The 17954-nt window shown below is 35.4% G+C and overlaps 1 protein-coding gene across 1 annotated transcript in view; it reads right to left on the reverse strand.

Moving 5' to 3' along the window:
• EXOC2 (exocyst complex component 2) overlaps nt 1-17954 on the reverse strand; it is a 126316-nt gene that overhangs the window by 38999 nt on the left and 69363 nt on the right. The window contains exons 14-22 of the mRNA XM_066559032.1: nt 14856-14924; nt 14436-14593; nt 11283-11404; nt 8002-8063; nt 5651-5731; nt 4661-4720; nt 3752-3813; nt 2786-2852; nt 726-842 (exon numbers count right to left, since the gene is read on the reverse strand). Of these exons, the coding sequence (XP_066415129.1) occupies nt 726-842; nt 2786-2852; nt 3752-3813; nt 4661-4720; nt 5651-5731; nt 8002-8063; nt 11283-11404; nt 14436-14593; nt 14856-14924 (798 nt within the window). The remainder of the gene's footprint in view (nt 1-725; nt 843-2785; nt 2853-3751; nt 3814-4660; nt 4721-5650; nt 5732-8001; nt 8064-11282; nt 11405-14435; nt 14594-14855; nt 14925-17954) is intronic.

Below are 17954 nucleotides of genomic sequence, written 5' to 3' on the forward strand. Positions count from 1 at the left end.
CTACTTAGGCTGTAGAAATTCAAGCAACATTCAGGCATAATGGGACTAAGGATGTACTACATAGTTGAACAATCAGTTTGAGTGAAATACTGTACTTGGTACTGGAAAAGATAACATTTTACTTCCAACCAACAAATATTTCTGTAAATAAACTAGGTTTATGGTCCTAAGGATTAAGTCACAACATTTCTCATAAGAAGTGATTAATCTTTACAAAAAGGCAGGAAAATGAGACAGCTACTGCCACCCACTTTGACATTTTCGTTCTTTGAAAAAGAAAAAACAACAAAACCCTCCCCCCCACCAAAACACAACAAAAAAACCATGAACTAGTTTACGAACAAGAGCTATCAGTAATGCAGATTTCCAGATGAAATAATTTATCAAGTATATTCCTGAGATAACAATCTTTTACTCTCTACATTGAGAGAACACAGTGACATTAAACAGCGTTACTAAGAAATCAGATAAGCTCTGCCATTGAATACACAAGTCCTGAACAAGAGCTCACATTTTCTATCCCAGCTGCTCAAGTCCTGTATGAACACACAGAACCATATCCTTGTTGTTGCTATGTCCAACCAATGCTTGGAGTCCCACCTATTCGTGGAAGGCTCACTCAGGAGTCATTCTGGATGTCTGGACACTTGCACCTACTTTTCAGAGAAGGTCAAACAAATAAAAATCTTAAAGCAATGATGCTTCATTCCAGGGCTCTCACTTACTTGAGTTATTTTATCAACACCTTGGAAGCCATGTTTCTCAAAGTGTTCAGCTATATTTAGGAAGGTATGGCGCTCCAGGTAACGGCAGTTACTGAGTGCAATTAAAAGTCTCTGCTCCTAAAAATTAAGAGAAGAAAGATCATAACAGTTGAAAAAAGAAGTATCATCATAACCAACAATGTAAATGTATATAGAGTATTTTACTGACTCTCTGTGCATAATAAACATTCTCATAAATAAAGTAGTGTTTACAAATACTTTTGTCAACAAACTACTGAGAAATGAATGAATATTAGGTATGATGATTGAACATGATGCTTCCTCTTATAGGTCCTCTTATATGATCCAGAGCATTCATTGGAATAGTTATGACTAATACAGAACTGTGGTTAAGACTTTACAAAAATTAGGTTTGGACGGCTTTCCAGGAAGCTGTTTCTGGATTTTACTTTGTTTCAAGAAATATACTAAGAATTATGACCATCATAAATATACTAAGAATTATGGCCATCATAAAAATCAACTGAAGATCATCTTCACTTTCCCATGAAGCTGGCTAAAACAAGGGAAGCAGGTACTGAACAAATGCCCTCACCAACTCTAAAATACTAGAGGGTTCTGAACTACATTATATAATTTCAGCAGTTTGAAGAAATTCTAGGTGGTTATAACTTATGTCTGTTCTTCAATGACTTTTTTAACTATAAGAGAGTCAAATACATTCTGGAGTTGAGATACTACAACTGCCTGTCCTTGATCATGATATAAGATATAGCTTCCAAACAAAGAACCAAACAAGACAAAACTACTATTTAAATAGATTGGGTCTTCCCTTTCCCCCCGCCTCCTTTTCATTTCAAACTATTTTTCTACCTCAGATGAAAGTTGAAAATCAACTGAGAAAATATTTTGAAAACAAAATTATTTGACAGTAAAGTCACCATAACAGCACTGATCTGATTAAAAATGGTATTGGTTTTCAGACCCAGAACTCCTGACAGTTTTGCATTTCAGTAATACAATGCCTAGGACTGAGAGTTGCCTTCTACTTTAAGTTATAATCAGGCAGTATGCAAACTATTCGAAAAATGAGAATTCAAAAAATATGGTGACCAATCTTGCTCCAATCACTCACTTGCTCTGTTCTCATTCAAGAAAGAGAAGACAAAATGTCTTGTGATTTACATAAGAAAAGAATACCATGGAACCATAGAAGTCATACATTGCCTAAAATGATGATTTCTTTTTTTTAAGCATTTGGAGGAAGCCACAAGTCAACAATTGATACCAAATCTGTGTGTTGCAAGAATAAAATTATATAAAGAACTAGTTATTATAGTCTACAATTCAGAAACTTGCCCCAGTTTGGCAATCTGTGATTCTTTATTGTAGCAGAAATGCTTACTACTCTTGTAAATTAGGCAAGCCTGGGCTTCTGACAACATTTAAAACCTGTACTAAGGAATATTCATTTCACTAGAGGTTCTCAGTAGGTTTCTTGCAGGTAAAACCTACATTTTTTCATCAGCTGCTTAAATGGAAGAAAGTACATTAACCAAAGCATCAAGAATATTAAAAATATTTTTCCAACTTCCTAAAAATCCAAAATCAAACAAGCCAAACAAATAACCAATACTTATTCTCAGTAAATTTTCTGTGGGAAAGAAGCATTATTGAATATCTGTATCTTTGTGGGTTTCAAAAAGGAACTAATAATTAGACTGATTCTAATCTAAAACAAGGTAATAAATCAAAAGTCAGATCCTCAGCTGACTTAACACCAGTGCTATTTTCACTGATTTCTGTGATGCCATTTTAGTTTCTGAGGACTTGTTTTTAAAAATCACTTTAATGAGTTACCTTAACATGGTACACTAAGATACCATAAAAACCAGTGCTTTCAACAAGAGAAATGCCTACAGAATACAAAATTATTCTCTATAAAAAAAGAAAACAAAATAAACAGTATTTACAATATTGCAACAATAAAAAAGAGCCACATTCCTGTATCTTTGAGAAATATTTTCACATCAACTTTTAGATGTAGAAGCCAAACTTACTGAAGAAAGACTTGATTCTTCATGAATGCTTCCAAACAAATCTGGAGATGAAACATCAACTGAAAGACTAGGAATATATTGTTTAAAAAGTAAGTATATACAAAACTATAGTGCTTTTGATTATGTGATACATGGTGGATTCAATCAAAAGGAATGAAATGCAATCCTATTTCAATACCCCCCTTACACCAGATAACAAAGCAGTCCACGTTGTTCAGTTTTTCCAAGATGCCCACAAAGCCTGCAGGAGGAGGTTGGTGGTCTGATAGTAGTATTCTAGCTACAAACCTTTTCTTTTCTTCTTAAAGCATTTATCTTTAATATAATTTCTCTGTTTCACCACATATTCTGTTTTTACACCTATCCAGCCAATGGTAATCTGAATAGGAAGAAAAACCAGAGCTAATTTGCTTTTCCAATGCATATTGCTATATTTGCCAAATCTCTGACTTTTCACGAATGTTTGTAACTCCTGGAGGCTCAGGCTACTCCGACTTGTTTTGGTCTCTAAAGTAAGTGGTTCATAAGAATTTATTGAACAAACAATTTTCATGAATTTAGCAGAAATATCAATATAATCAGTAAAAAAATAGAAGGGAAGAAAAGAAAGGCAGGGGATGTTTCACCATGACTGGACATTACTTAGCGACAAGTACGACTGATTACATGTAAAGTCATGTCAAAACCAACACATCTGCTTCAACAGCAGCACACAACTTGTGTCACTGAAAAAACAGTATAAATAATGTATTATTAATTATCTTATATGAACTTTATTACATGATGCCACACAACATTTTGACATAAAAAGTACCTGCTCTTATTTCAAAGCATCACTATTCAGAGGCAAAGTATTCACAAGAAATATGAAATACAGAAGGGATAAAACCACAACCCTGGTGAAATGTAAGACTTGCACACACAATTGCAGAATACTACACATAAATCTTATTTCTTTTTACTTACTGTGATGTATCTATGTCACCATCAGGTTTGGTGCTCAGTTGTTCCAAACAATCTATAAAGCCCTAGGAAATAATAAAGCAAGATCTAAATTTTCTGCCAGAACTAAAAAGCGTTCTCAAATTCACTTTTACTACACTCAATAAAAGCAGAGCAATCATCACCTGGTTTTGTCTTAAACCTTACATAAAACCAGTAACGTTTAGTTACAGCTTTTGAATGCATATTTTCTATTTTGCATGCATCATAGTGTACTTTTAGGAAAACATAGTAATTTTTAACCCTGATAAGTAATTTTCATGATACATGCTTAAAATTATGCAGTGATAATCTGCTGAATAGCATGGTTAACAGTTTTTATGTGCTCAATCTGAACAGTGGATTCCAAGTAAAAATTGCAGAAGCCTCACTATAATCCTTTTGCTGCTTTGGCTCCCTATGTCTTATTCGAGGAGACTATTAAAATGGTTCAAAAACCTAAAGAATGCTATTACTAAATTTCAAATAAATTTAAAAAAAATCAGATATTGTTACAACAAACACTGTTTTCTGCTACAGAAATTAAAAGCCAGATCCTCAGCTGATGAAAACCAGCATTTCTCCTCTGACTGCAGTATATAGATGTTAGATGGCATCAGCTCAGGAAGCATCATTGTCAATAAAATCTTGAAAAATCACATTCAGTAAAATACTTGAATATGTCACTTACTCTCTCAGGATTTGCCATCGCTGGATTGAGCTAGTCAGCACTACCTACTTTTAAGTCAAACATTTCTCAGAATCCCTGAGTGTACCACAGGAATAACAGAGTCATCAACTTAAGCTACCTTTTGGGAGGTGGGTAAGGTACAACGCACACATTTTGATTGTCACTGGTGTTGACAATTTCACACTTCAAAGTGATCAAGATACCTGCATGATCCCAATGCTTAGTTGGCACACATCCTCCTGTGTTTTCTGCTGCTGGAAAACCTGAGGATGCAAGCATATTATTTCAGCAGAACAACTTCACATGGCCTTATTTTCAAAGAAGACTTGAGTAACTCAGCCCTAAAGAGATGACACAATTAAAGGAATGGCTGCTGGGACACTATTTTCTTATGGATCAATTTCAATTTTTCTCCATCCTAAAAATGGGAGAGAAAATACAAGTCCCAGTAAACAGTTTGATAAACATGAGGAGATAATACAGTAAAAGGAAGAAAATCCTAGCACATGCGGTGAGTGTCATTGCTGGCTAATGGAATGGCAGCAAAAGTTCCCAGGATATTTCAAGGTCTTCATGTCCTAAAAAGAAGGACTCATCGTGCAGGTGAATTCACTGCAGATTCTTTTGAATAAATGTTCATTAAGAAAACAGACGAGCTAGTCAGAAAGATTAATGTAAATGAGGTGAGAGAAACAATATCTATACATAGGTCCCCAAGAGAGTGGAAAAGTGTTGGAAAAGTGTTAAACTCCCTAAGAAAGAAATATCAATGTTTCAATCAATCAGGGCCTCAAGGTACTGAGTAGATGGGGACTAAAAATTGAATTTAAGTTCTTCAAGTAATTTGGATCTAACAGTGAGTGAAGAGTAACTCCTAGGAATGGCCTCTCCCATTTTTATTTCAGATGTAACGTCTACTGCTATCTGAATAGTATGTAAGTAGCATTTTTTTTCCCAGAAGAACAGCTTTAAGGATTTAAATACAAATTCCATCTGCCCCATAACCACAAATTACCCATAACAAATGAAGCAAAATCAGAAGTCTAAAAGCTAGCACAAGTGAAAATGTGTACATGAGAAACAAATACAGAGGAAAGTTATACCCTTGTATCATTCTCTGGAAGTTCTTTTCATGTAAATTACTATTGGTTTTCAGAAGAAGAACAAAAATGAAAACATCAATCAAAACTTACACTGGCTTCTCCAGGTTTGCAGTCCAACACAGTTTTAAGAGATTGCAAGGAACGAATAATGCACTGCTCAAACTGGGATGGCTGAAAGTCAAACGAGTTGTTAGCTGTAGATAAGCATGTTAAATATACAGTACACAAATAGATAAAAACTTACAAGGTGTGTAGTAAGCTCTTTATTCCCAAATTATCCCAAATAAGGGGTGGAGGGGAAAAAAAAAATCACACTTCATGTATTACCAGAGGATCCTTTCAGAGTGATACTCTTTTGTATGTAAATTATCTACAGAATTATTACCATAGATCAATGTACATTTTTTTCTCTAAATGAGAGATTTTTATACCAGCCTCGTATAAAAGGCTTAGGAAATATTTTTAGAGTTTTTTGTTGTAGCATTACCGATGCCTATTGACACACTCCCTCCTCCACTTCTTGAGCCAAGATGCAATAGAATTTCACCTGGGATGTCCAATATTTCTGCATGGTATTTCAGCAAAAAGTTTCTAAAAAAATCAGACTGAAATTTGTTTCAAATGGAACAAAAAATGTTTTGAGAGGCTGTTGTTACCTTCAGGTTTCCAAACCTGAATTTGAGTGTATGGATAACATGTATCAATTTCATCCTGAAAGTGCAAACAAGTTCACAGAAAAGTTATTAGTCGCTTTTTCCTTGCCTTTCTCTCTTCTCTGATAAGCCACACCTAATTTTTTTAATGCATCTGTCTGCTGGTATTGGGCATGAACCTGTTCTGCAGGGCAACATAAACCAGTCACTGCTCCAGAAAAACGAGACATCATCTTACTGGATTTGAGTCAAAGAAGCGGACAAAAATGCTTTTAAGTCCTGTAAAGTTGTTTTTCATTCATTAGATAGTTTATGGCTCGTCACCAACCTTAGGCTTCGGAATAATTTTTATTTCTGTAAATTATGGAGGTGGATAGGGAAACTGATGCTCACATGGCATAATGAAAATCATGAAAAAGCCACTAAGACAATCTCTATTTAGTATTTTTGGATCCCTTAAAAGAAGAAAGCCAGCAGTAAAGTGCTCTTGGGTTTTCACTTCCACACTATAAAACATCACCTCTCAGGACAGGAAAGTTGTTTAGATATATGATACTTTGGATATTATGAGGCTGAAAAAACTTGGTTCTGTATCACACTGTATCTTTTATCTGGAATATAAATGCTAGAGAGGTCTTCAACCTTTTCTACAAACTTAAAATACAATTTCTACCTCAAGCCTAAAATGTCTCCAAAGAGACTGCCTGGTCCTTTTTTATAGTGGTTGACCAGTGCTCTAACATTACCCCAATGAACTATACTTTAGTAGGTAAACTGTCTCTCTATGACAAAACACAGTCAGCTTCCACCATTAAAATTTGGCATGTTTGAACCATGGTTGAAACCTACTCAAAAGGTATCTAGTAAAGTACAGTATACAAGGAATGAATGGGTGATTTCAAAGCACAAAAATCACTTGAACAGTTTTTTAATAAAGATGGGTTAGGCTACAGCACAAGCATAAAGAAACAACACCTCTGTGGAAGAACTTCCCCCCTGCCTTCATTCAGCAGATAAACACAGTGAAAAACAGAAAAGTTATAGGGACTTGCCCATAGCAGCAGCAACTGAAATCAAGACCAGAAGCTGTAAATCTGGTTATAGTACTACAATTGACAACAACACTCCTTCCTACGGTATGCATATTGTGACTGCTTAACGTCCTCCTACTCAACTTCAAACATGTATTAATAGAAGCAAATAAGAAGAACTAAAAAAGTCTGTGGAGCATTCCCTTAGATAACATACACAAAGGAACTGTCCCTCCCACAGGCCTTTTCTGCTTTCGCAGATTGTATTTAAGTCACACCTACAGCGCGCTTGCTGTGTTTTAGGCATTACTCATTACTGTTTATTTCCAGCAAGCGTCTTGCTAATTTACCTGAATTTGGTTTCAAGTCATTGGTTGTTTGCATGTAGGCAATACCCTAAATTAGTTGCTTCTCAGTTCAATTTCTCATTATAACATATAAGTGACCTATTTATTCAGCTACAGACCAATTCCATGGTAGTGTGCCTACTAAGTTATGAAGCATTTTGATGTGAACTGAACTTGTGACCTCAAGTATGATTTTTTACTCCAGTAAACCATTCAAAGACGTAACCATTCAAACAATTAAAAAAAAATTAGCCTCCCATATTTTAATAAAACTATAGACACTATGCATACACGGATAAAGTCCAAAGTAATGTAAATTTTGGAGAATGTAGAAATCACTTTCATTACAGATGCAAAAGAAAGAAAAAATGCGGCAATGGAAGTGCCTACAAGACACCAAGTATACCCACCAACGATGTCAAACCTTCATTATCAACAACCCAGTCCTCCTTTTCAGCTAATCTCTTTATATCTGTAGGACAGAATAATAGGGGAAACATGGGATGGGTGGGTGGGGAGAGAAGGTAGAAATTTTAATTATTAAAAACTCTTGAACTTGAAAAGAAACCACAGACACTGGAACTGCAATGACTAGGCATACAAGCCAATAGCACTACAAGCTTCAAAGCCTTCAGTACTCTCAAATGACTAAGAATGGAACTCACACATGGTCTGCTGACACCACACAGAGAAGCACATCTATGATACATGGCAGGACTTGCATGAAGCACATAGTTTTCTGGAAAGCTTAGAATTAAAGGAATATTGCAAAGGCTTTGGGTTTGTTTTTGTTTTGTAAATTTTTAATCACAATATAAAATACTCCAACTAAGAATCCAAGTCTCTAGCCTGTAACGCTCTAGCATTTAAAATGAAAGAAAAACTGCCTAGCATTTTAGCAAAGACAGAAAGAACAGCATATAATTCATATTCAGAACTCTAAAAGAGGCACAGGGTCCCAACTCAGGGTCAAGGATCCATGGTGCAAGATTTTCTTCAAAAGTTCATGAACAAATATGCAAAAAGCACTCTCTCCCACTACCCAGAAGGTGTTAACTTATACAGGCTTACTACTTAACTATTTATTAGGATGTGAATGCAAAACTTATGCACTATAAAACAATTCTTCTGTGGATGGCGTGCATCATGCATCATCACTGTGTTTTGGGCTTAATTGAAGTGTAAACAGAACAAAGATGACCTGTGTGCAATTTGCGGGGCTTTGACATACAGTTTTCCTATACAGAAATTGCTCATCAGAAGTGCCTGCATATCGTGCAACTCACTTTTAAATGAATAAAAATTTCAGTGAATTACCATCTCTTCTAAAAATCCAAGAAAAGAGAATAACTAATGCATGCTAAAAGTTATCTTCAAAATTTTACTGCTTTCTGTAGCTAAATTAAGAAGCTTAGTTATAGTGTCATACTCTGCAACACACACAAGTATAGGCTCAATAAGGATAAAAGGCATTAAGGGACTGCGTAGAATAATGACTCTGTTCACTTTTCTACTTAATTCAATTGATATTCTTCTAAGGGCTTAGATTGCACTGGGCAGCCTTTACATGTTTTTGTGGCTGCTCACTTTGCATTCTGCTCTTAGCTAATACAAATATAAAATCCACCAAATTTCTTTCTCATACCTCACTGCTCATCAAATTCCAGACAAATACATTCATGTAAACTCACTGTCTAGTCTGGCATTCACATAATTTGTCTTTCATGACCTTTATGACCAGTGACCACATACAGGAGGGAAAGAACACAGACTGCCTCACAGGGCCAGTGTGTGTACATGGTGTTTATCATAAGACAACAAAAAAACTCCTGTGCGTGGGCAGGTTTATCATATTTGAAAAGCTAAAGTGCTCTAATGAGTATTTTAACTACATCTGAATATTCTAACTACATCTGAATGCCTTTACCAACTTACAACATGCAGCAAGAGATGAAACTGAAGTTTATATCAGCACTTTACTCATATTTCAGAGTTATTAGAGAGGTGAAATTCAAGTCCAGGAGCTGACTTTTTGACCTACATATTGCAGATATAGCTACTTCTGAGATACATGTACATAGCTCCATAAGAATATCCATTACCTGTACTTTCACTCGTTCCCCAATAATATGAGTTTCTTATTAAAGGGCCCAGTTAACCTGGTCATGTGCAGAAAAAAATCCCCACTATTTTAAATACATTCCAGAAGTACAATTTTCTTTAGAAGGCAAAGAACAAAAAAAAGGAGCAGAAACTCTGCATGTGAACAGAGAACTGGGCTATTGCCTTGGTGCAACAAGTAGGTAAAACCAGTCAAACAACAGTTTTTTTCATCATTGGCCACATATTTGAGCTCTCTGCACCGTGCTGGAGAAGCTAGGTAGGTAGCTCAGAGATTGGATAAGCTGAGGACTGTCAAGAAAACGGTTGAGAGCTAAATACTTCCTTCCTTTGAAACAGCAGGACATCTGAGGACTCCCTCACAGTTCCCAGACAGAAGTCAGTCCAATAAGATCATCCTCATATCACAATTAAAAGGAAAAAAAAATCTCATACACCTTTAAGAAGAAATAATTGAACTCAATTGTGCTAAGGGCTGAAAAGCAAAAAAGACTTTCTCATACTTTATGTGAAACCTGAAATAGTGATAGTACTTTACAGAGTTTTAAGGAGACAAGACAATGTATAAACTTGTTCAGCCAGCTCGCTTGATATTAATGCAGAAAAAAAAGTTAATTGTGGAATGGGATTTAATAAAACAAGAGCCAAGAATGCAATTCATATCAATACTGCAACAAATAAACCATAGATAACTAATGATTTGTTGTCACCAAAAGTTTAAAAACTTGCTTCATATAGCCACCTATGCTTGGCATAGTTAAGCCTAGAGTAAAACTCTTAGCCTACATAGAATCATATGCCAAAGATTAAAAGTGACTAAATTGTAATATTAAAAAGCCATAATTTTTTTACCATTGAGGGTAAGTAGTCTTTTGGAAAAAAATCCCTTGGCCCTGCTAAGAGAATTAGTAGATCAATCTGCCCCAATATTAGGAGAGACATTTTTTTCTAGGAGATCTACTTAATTGAAATTTAAGTCTCAGAGTTGAATACAAGACAGCAAGAAGAATGGCCTCTGATGGTATAGAGTCATACTAGATCTAGAAAATGTGTTACTGGCTTTCACAATCCAGACCTTTATGGCAAAAGTTGTGTACACAGCAGGACACCTGGGGATTACAATGTTAGTAAAAAGCCCTAGAAACCCCACAACTAAATTAAAAGGGCTGTGGATTGTTTGTTTGGGCTTTTTTTTTTGTCCTTGGGGATGAGACACCGCTTATTTAATTCTTCGTGTTAGAAGAATTCTCAAGAAAGAAAACAAATTTTATTTCCAACATGGAAAAGCTGCATCGTGAAATAAATCATTTGCACTGTAGAACTGTCTCAACCCAAAAGAAACAAGTGTAACCTACTTTATTTATTAGACTGAGGGAAGAAAATACTCATTACTTATTTCTGGCAGAAAAATCAGGTATCTGAGTAACCCTTGTGAGAGACTACAGAATCAGATGAGTGCACTGCCACTACAACATCCGTAACAAACACAGTTATCTATCAGACCATGGTTTGGCCTCATTAGGGGTACAAAGAATGACAGTGAGCAAGGGGACCTGCAGCCTTCCATTACCTTCAGCTGTGTGCTGTAAGGTCACGATAATGCAACGTACACGAAGGTCCAGAATAAGATCCTGGATGATCTGAAGCATGTCATTGGGTATCTCAAGTGCAGTAAGAGACTCAGAACTAAGCCTAGAAAAGAAATAAAGTTAGGTGGAAGCGTAAATCTGAAGGTTTTTTAAGCTGATATGACTACATTGAATTTTTCAGACATTTTCTGCATATATAAATACAACGGCTCCATTCTCAGTGTATCTTTGAAAACGAACTATCCCATTCTGAGAAGATTATTTATTTAAATAAGAAGATTGTAAATGCAAATTTATTTTTCTCTAAGATTACAATAATGTCATCACAGCAACATGTCACCTTTTTCTACTGTCTTCTTGCACTTCCCTGCTTGATCTCCTGTCCTATGATGCAAGAATAATCCTTTTGGAGGAGAAACAACTTTTTTTTGTTGTTTTTAGATGAATGCCTAGGTCAAATACAAAATCCACAACTGGGTTTCTGAGATATTTTTTTACTTGCATGAAAACAGTAACCAAAATTAGGCTGCCAGGAATGGTGATGTGGCTGTGCATCAGATTGCTAAGAATATACATATTCAAGGAGACAAAATACAGCTACTGCATCATAGGCAGAGTAAATTAATTCACTGTTTTGCTTCCAGCTCTCACCAGGCACAAAACACCGGTACTACAGGTGAGGATGGAGACATTAATTTCTGTTTTTTTTTCCTTTAGAAATAGTAACACAGCAGCTACTTGCAAGAATTAGCATTTCAGCTTTCAACTAAAAAGCTGCAGCTGCACTCAGACTTAGGGACACAGAGGGTTGTTCACTGCTTTTATCCAACTCCTGGATATGAAAGCAAGGACAATTCAAAGACAGTCACTGCCATCTGCCCTACTGCTAATACTGAGGAAAGTACAGGTAATAGGAAGTGCCAAAGTGGAGGAATAGGAAGGCACAAAGCAAACAGGTGGAACATTTCCAATCTTCCACCTGTAGGCTCCAGTTCCATGCCTCTGGCATTGGGCACAAACCACTGAACTCCCGCCATTAATGAGGCTGCTCTTCACCCAGCACAACTACTGAATTAGTAGATTAGAAAAATCTGTACTATCTCAGCCAGCCAGAAAACCGAATGTAAATACCCATCTGTGACAAATTTAAGTTACTTTAGACTGCACAGAAGCCCTGTATTTTAGAGTTTATTCCACTAAGCACACAGCTGATCTCTTAGATCATCCTTTTTCTCTTACAATATACCCTAACAAATACATACCTTTCATAGCTTTATACTAAGACAAAAATCTTATCAGCAATGGCTCACTTGATTGCATAGCTCTAATTTATTCTCTGGAACCTATTCATACTGGGCAATGAGAGGATGAGGTACAAGAGAAAGACTGTGCTACCACCTGTGTGATACACACAAATATGTATGTGTGATATCAGCTGTGTGAGACATAGAAAGGAGCAGAAAAATTAAGATCACACAGATGTAATGACAAATCCTTGTTATCTAATGCTGTGAGTTCTACCACTCTTAAATACAAGCAGAAAACAGTAAATCATTTGTGAGATGACAGAAAAGAGTAAAATTCTATCATGTGCTTCACAATGACTTTTAGTTATGAACTGTGAAAATAAGGCTTAAGCTATTATGTAACTTTGCAACAAATAAAGGCCTTAGACAATGTGTAGACTCCTCTTGGGAACAGCCCACCTTCATCAATAGTGAGTCACAAGAATTTTGTCAGGCTGTCAAAGTGTGGGGACTTGAAAATTAACCTGCTTTTGCAGTACTTGCACAAACATCTGACCTGGTCACAACTGATCAGTACTCTATGATGACATGTTCCATTCCTCTTCTCCAGATGCCCCTTTTATTCTTTACATACATTTGATCACTTTGCAGTAAAGTCTAGCCCACTTTGCTCAAGTGCCATCACTAAGAAAACAAGGTGGGGAAAGGAGTAGGAGGGAGAGAGGATTTCCCCAGCTCTCAGTTCAGTTGTTCATTACAAGCGTAGTGCCTGGAAAGCAAAAGGAGATTCTCTGAAAGAGAGTCTTCATAGTCTGTAGCCTCAGCCAGGATCTTATCTCAGATGGCAGGAGCACAGCTAACCTTTAGAGAATCATCGCTTACATTTCCAAGCCAGTATGACAGATGTGCAAGTGCTAAAGTCTATAATTTTATAATTTGAGGGAAACTCATGGCTTGCTTCTCATAAAAGGGTGCCCCTTTATATCTTTTCATCAAGTCAGTTCCTTCTTAAATTGAAAGCATTCCATAAAACTCAGCCAGAATAACAAACTTCAGATGGAAATATTTTTCTATGTGGTTAGAGTGCAGATAATTTAAGTGACAACAGAGTGACAGAAAGTGTCAAACAGACCTGACAACAGGTGTGTATCACCCCATCTGCACTAAGAATATCTATACATGATTATACCCCTTTCTTTTCTTCATCTGTGCTGTTACCTGCTTTGAAAACTCAAGATAAAAAGTACAATATCATACCCAGGTATTACTCAAAAGGATTAGTTACTTTTCAAAAGGTAATGACAATTCTTGTAGGCCCCACAGACAAATGCAAGCAAATTTTAGTATATTAGTGAGTCATTTTGCAATTAATGAAATGTACATCATTAATTTTATAAAAAAAATAAGCTGAATGACATTATAAGCAGGAATATCACCTTCCATTAAACAACTGTAATGGTAAATTGTGATCTAAGAATAACTACAGTAAAAACCATGATATTTTCATCCATTTTGGCAAAGATGGGAAGATGTATAGCAAATGGAGCAAATAATTGCTTTATACCCTAAAGAATTAAATTGTGTTTCATTCACTGAGTGCCTATGCTCTGTGCTGTGCCAGGCAAATATTTTGTTCAAACTTTTTCATAAGATGCTATGGGAAAAAATGAATATATTATGTAATAAGACTATACCATGAGACATTGATAATTACACTTGCACATAGAATCCTAAATCTGACATAAGCAATTTTTTTTGTAATCCTATTTTTGAAAATGTTAACATTCTCAAAATTCAGGGTATTTAACACAATGAACAAAACATTTTGTCTTAAAGCACACATATTTCATTAATAGAATGATTTTATGGGTCCCGAGATGCATTTACCTTACAGTCTGGATAACATGTGTTAGCCACTGGCCAGAAAGTTCAGATTTCATCTCCCAGCCACCATACTGTCTTAATTCTCCTTCTCTGAGGCTGAATGGAAGCAAGGCTCCACGTATAAGTTTTACCAGAGAGTGCATAACTTCCTGAATCATTTTCTGCATCAGAAGAAGGGGAAGAAAAATCAAGGAAAAATCTCTACCAAGATGCTTAAGCAGCAACCTACTTGCTATATACAACAGGAAGAAATGCTAGATTTACAGGGGCTCCATATGGTAGAGAAGGGAGGAAAAGGAGGTATGAGGATACACAAATTATTTAGGAAATCTTATTTTTCAAGGTGACACTAAAATATCTTGCCACAAAGGACAAATGAAAGAAATTAGGGCTCTCCCCATCACATCTCCCTCAACTACTTACCTTGAAATCATTTTGTCTTTGCCTAGCATTTTTCTTCGATCTTTCCATTTGGCCAGATTTTTCAGCAGTCTTGTGAAAATGAGAAAATTGAAAAGTGTAAGTATCTTATAACCACTGTTAAAATAATTCTGAAAAAGGGGGTTTCAAAGTGAAGAAGTGAAAACTGGTGAGCTTATGATGTAATTATAAAAATGAACTCAGGGCATTTCAGTAAGCAAAGACTATATATATCTCAATAAACTCAACTTGCTGTAGATAAGTACCCTTATGTTTAACTCTGAGGAAAAATGTGTGCTTAAGACAAAGTCAGAGACAAGCATAAGAGCAGCTCAAGCAGTACAAACTTCCTGAGGTTAAAGTTTTCTCACTGCAGTGTTAGTGAGATCTAAAACATATATAGTCAATTTTTTCATCAAGATTACATGAAGAAACTGTATTTTTTTAGTGTGGAAGCTGACCAGAGAAAGACATCAACGTGAAGTGGGAGACAAATTTTGGAATGAAGGCAATTTGGAAATACATGATGTGAAGGGGAGGGCTGCAGGGTTTTTGTTTAGTTTAGGAACTATACTTTTTAAAAATGTTCTTTAAATAATTCAACTAATTGTAAAAGAGACTGCAAAATAAGCAGCACCTTTATTGTCACTTCTTTGAGAACAGTGGAACATGAGTATACTTTGCATGAGACAGTTACAGTTGAAGAAAAACATGATTTGACTAATAGTCTTCCTGTTTGTAGTTCTACCCTTCTGTGAAGAGTACTGAGATCTCAGTAAATTGCATTGAAAAAGTTATTTCAAATCCTAGGCGAAGTGCAGATGTCGAATTTTATACTTAGAAAATCTCCTATTTTATGTTTGTACAGCAACATCTACTGGACAAGAAGTGCAATAACATGATAGAAGTGTCCTCAAAGACAATCAGTTTACTTGCAAATGATTAATTTCAAATGCTGTGTTTTTCAAAATCCTTCTTTAGTTAAATCATTTAAGATTTTTTAAAATAAAATAAATAATTCAAAGTGAGCAAAAATTAGAGAAAAATCAAACTGCTTAACAGTTTGATTTTTGGACAGTTTTTTGTTTTGGAAAATACATAGCTATACAATTCTTGTACATTAAAGCTCTGAATTAAACTATTTTAGACAAGGACAATAACCTTCAAATTATTGCTGCATTTAACTCCCACTTCTCTCTTCTAAAGCATTAAAAAGAAAGTAAGTTGTATTCCTTGAAACTTCAGATAGCAACTTGAAATTCACACTGATTAGCAGCTGGATTAAACAGAGCAATTCATAGATCCTTGATACATTTTTTTTTTTTTTTCAGTGGTTTTGCTGAAGACCAACCTTAAACCTTTCCTGCACAGACAGACCAAAACTATCTTGTGGTAAGATCAACGGTTACTACTCACATTTGTGACTTCACCTAGAGTGATTCAAAGAACACAACTTTTCAAACTGTTGAAATACCACACACATCTTAACTGACAATATTTTAAGGCATGCAGCTAATCTTTCAGAGCTAAAAAGAACCCCATCCCTGACAAAACCCTACACACTAAACAACATAAAATACATCTTGAAATGCATATGTGGAGATTTTCTTTCTACATTTTTTTAAATGTCTTGAAGACTTAAATGAGCTAACTGAAATAACCCTGTATATAATTTTCTATAAGATGTTTCTTAAAAAATGTAGCAATTGCCTTGCTTCCTGAATGATGATATATACCATGCAACATGGTAAAAGAATTTTCTTTGTGGACAACTAAAATTTGTACTGTTTCTGACAGCAAAACACAAACTCTCAGTCTTGGATGCACTGTGATGACAGATACTCTTAGGTGCTCTACAAGTCTTCCAGCTTATGCCACCCTCTCCTTGCATTCATCCTCAATTGACTGTGGCATGCAGAGCACACAGGAGGAATAGATTCCTTCCTATCTCCCCAAGACCTTGTGGGGCTTCTGTAAGGACCAAAGGTGTGGAAGAAATCAAATGTATGGGGATTAATTTATCAGAAGTTCAAAATTAGGCCCAGACATAGAAGAACATATGTTCCTTACAGACTAACAAAACTACCTCTTCTGTTTTTTTAATACATTGAAACAATGTTTTGTTCAGGCAAGACAGAAGATCGCTACATTTTCCACTTGCAGTCATGTTCATGAGCAGGACTTCTTAACCTTGTTTACAGTTCAAGTCTTCATTTCTCTAGAAACTGCTTTCTATTTCATTGTACACAGGAAAAAAAAGTCACAGTAAACTTAACATTACGAAGTGAATTCGTAAAGTTTAATTTTCAATAGTACTGGTGTCAAAAAGAAAGGTTGTAATTTCCCTCATGAAATAAATTATTTTTGTGAAAGTCAACAGTACTAAGGTTTATTCTTGGTTTTACTTCCTTCACTGAACATTAGATGTAAATGTCATATCTTTCTTTTGAATTTTATAATGTAAAATCAGGATCACACCTAAGCATCTATGTCACTGAAGCTAGAATGCTCTGTACATTGTTTCAACATGTAAAGGGCTATAGTATCTATTAGTATCATCATATGAGAATAGTATATTGATTTATAAACAGTAGCAATAAATAGATATATTAATTCTTTGGAAAATAAGAACATAAGCTTCCAAATGTTCTTTCTCAAAGGCTTTTGTTTTTCGTACTAAAGCTGCAAAGAATAGTAGATAGACATGATGACTTCAGAATTTAAACACAGCAGAACATAGTATACAACAAATTAATTAATTTATAAAAATTAATTTTGAGAGATACCCTTTTAAAATCTGTTAGGAGTGTGCATATAAAAAGAGCATGCATCATAAATCATTACTTTTGCTTTTCCCCTTTCAAATCAGGATGATTTGGAAAAATCATATCATCTGAGCAAGAAGGAGTACTAGTACAGGTAGTTGCAGCTGACTAACCTTCCAGACTAGACTCCCTATAATATGTCTGTGAATTCTGCTAAGTGCCTTGGTTATTATGCATCTCTGATCTTGCACCTAACCTCACTTCCAAATACTTAAAACTCAAGAAATGAGTACTCCTTTTCCAAAGAAAGGAAGCAATATTTTTTCTGTATGACTCT

Source organism: Molothrus aeneus, chromosome 1 (genome assembly GCF_037042795.1).
Source record: "Molothrus aeneus isolate 106 chromosome 1, BPBGC_Maene_1.0, whole genome shotgun sequence".
Lineage (NCBI taxonomy): Eukaryota > Metazoa > Chordata > Aves > Passeriformes > Icteridae > Molothrus > Molothrus aeneus.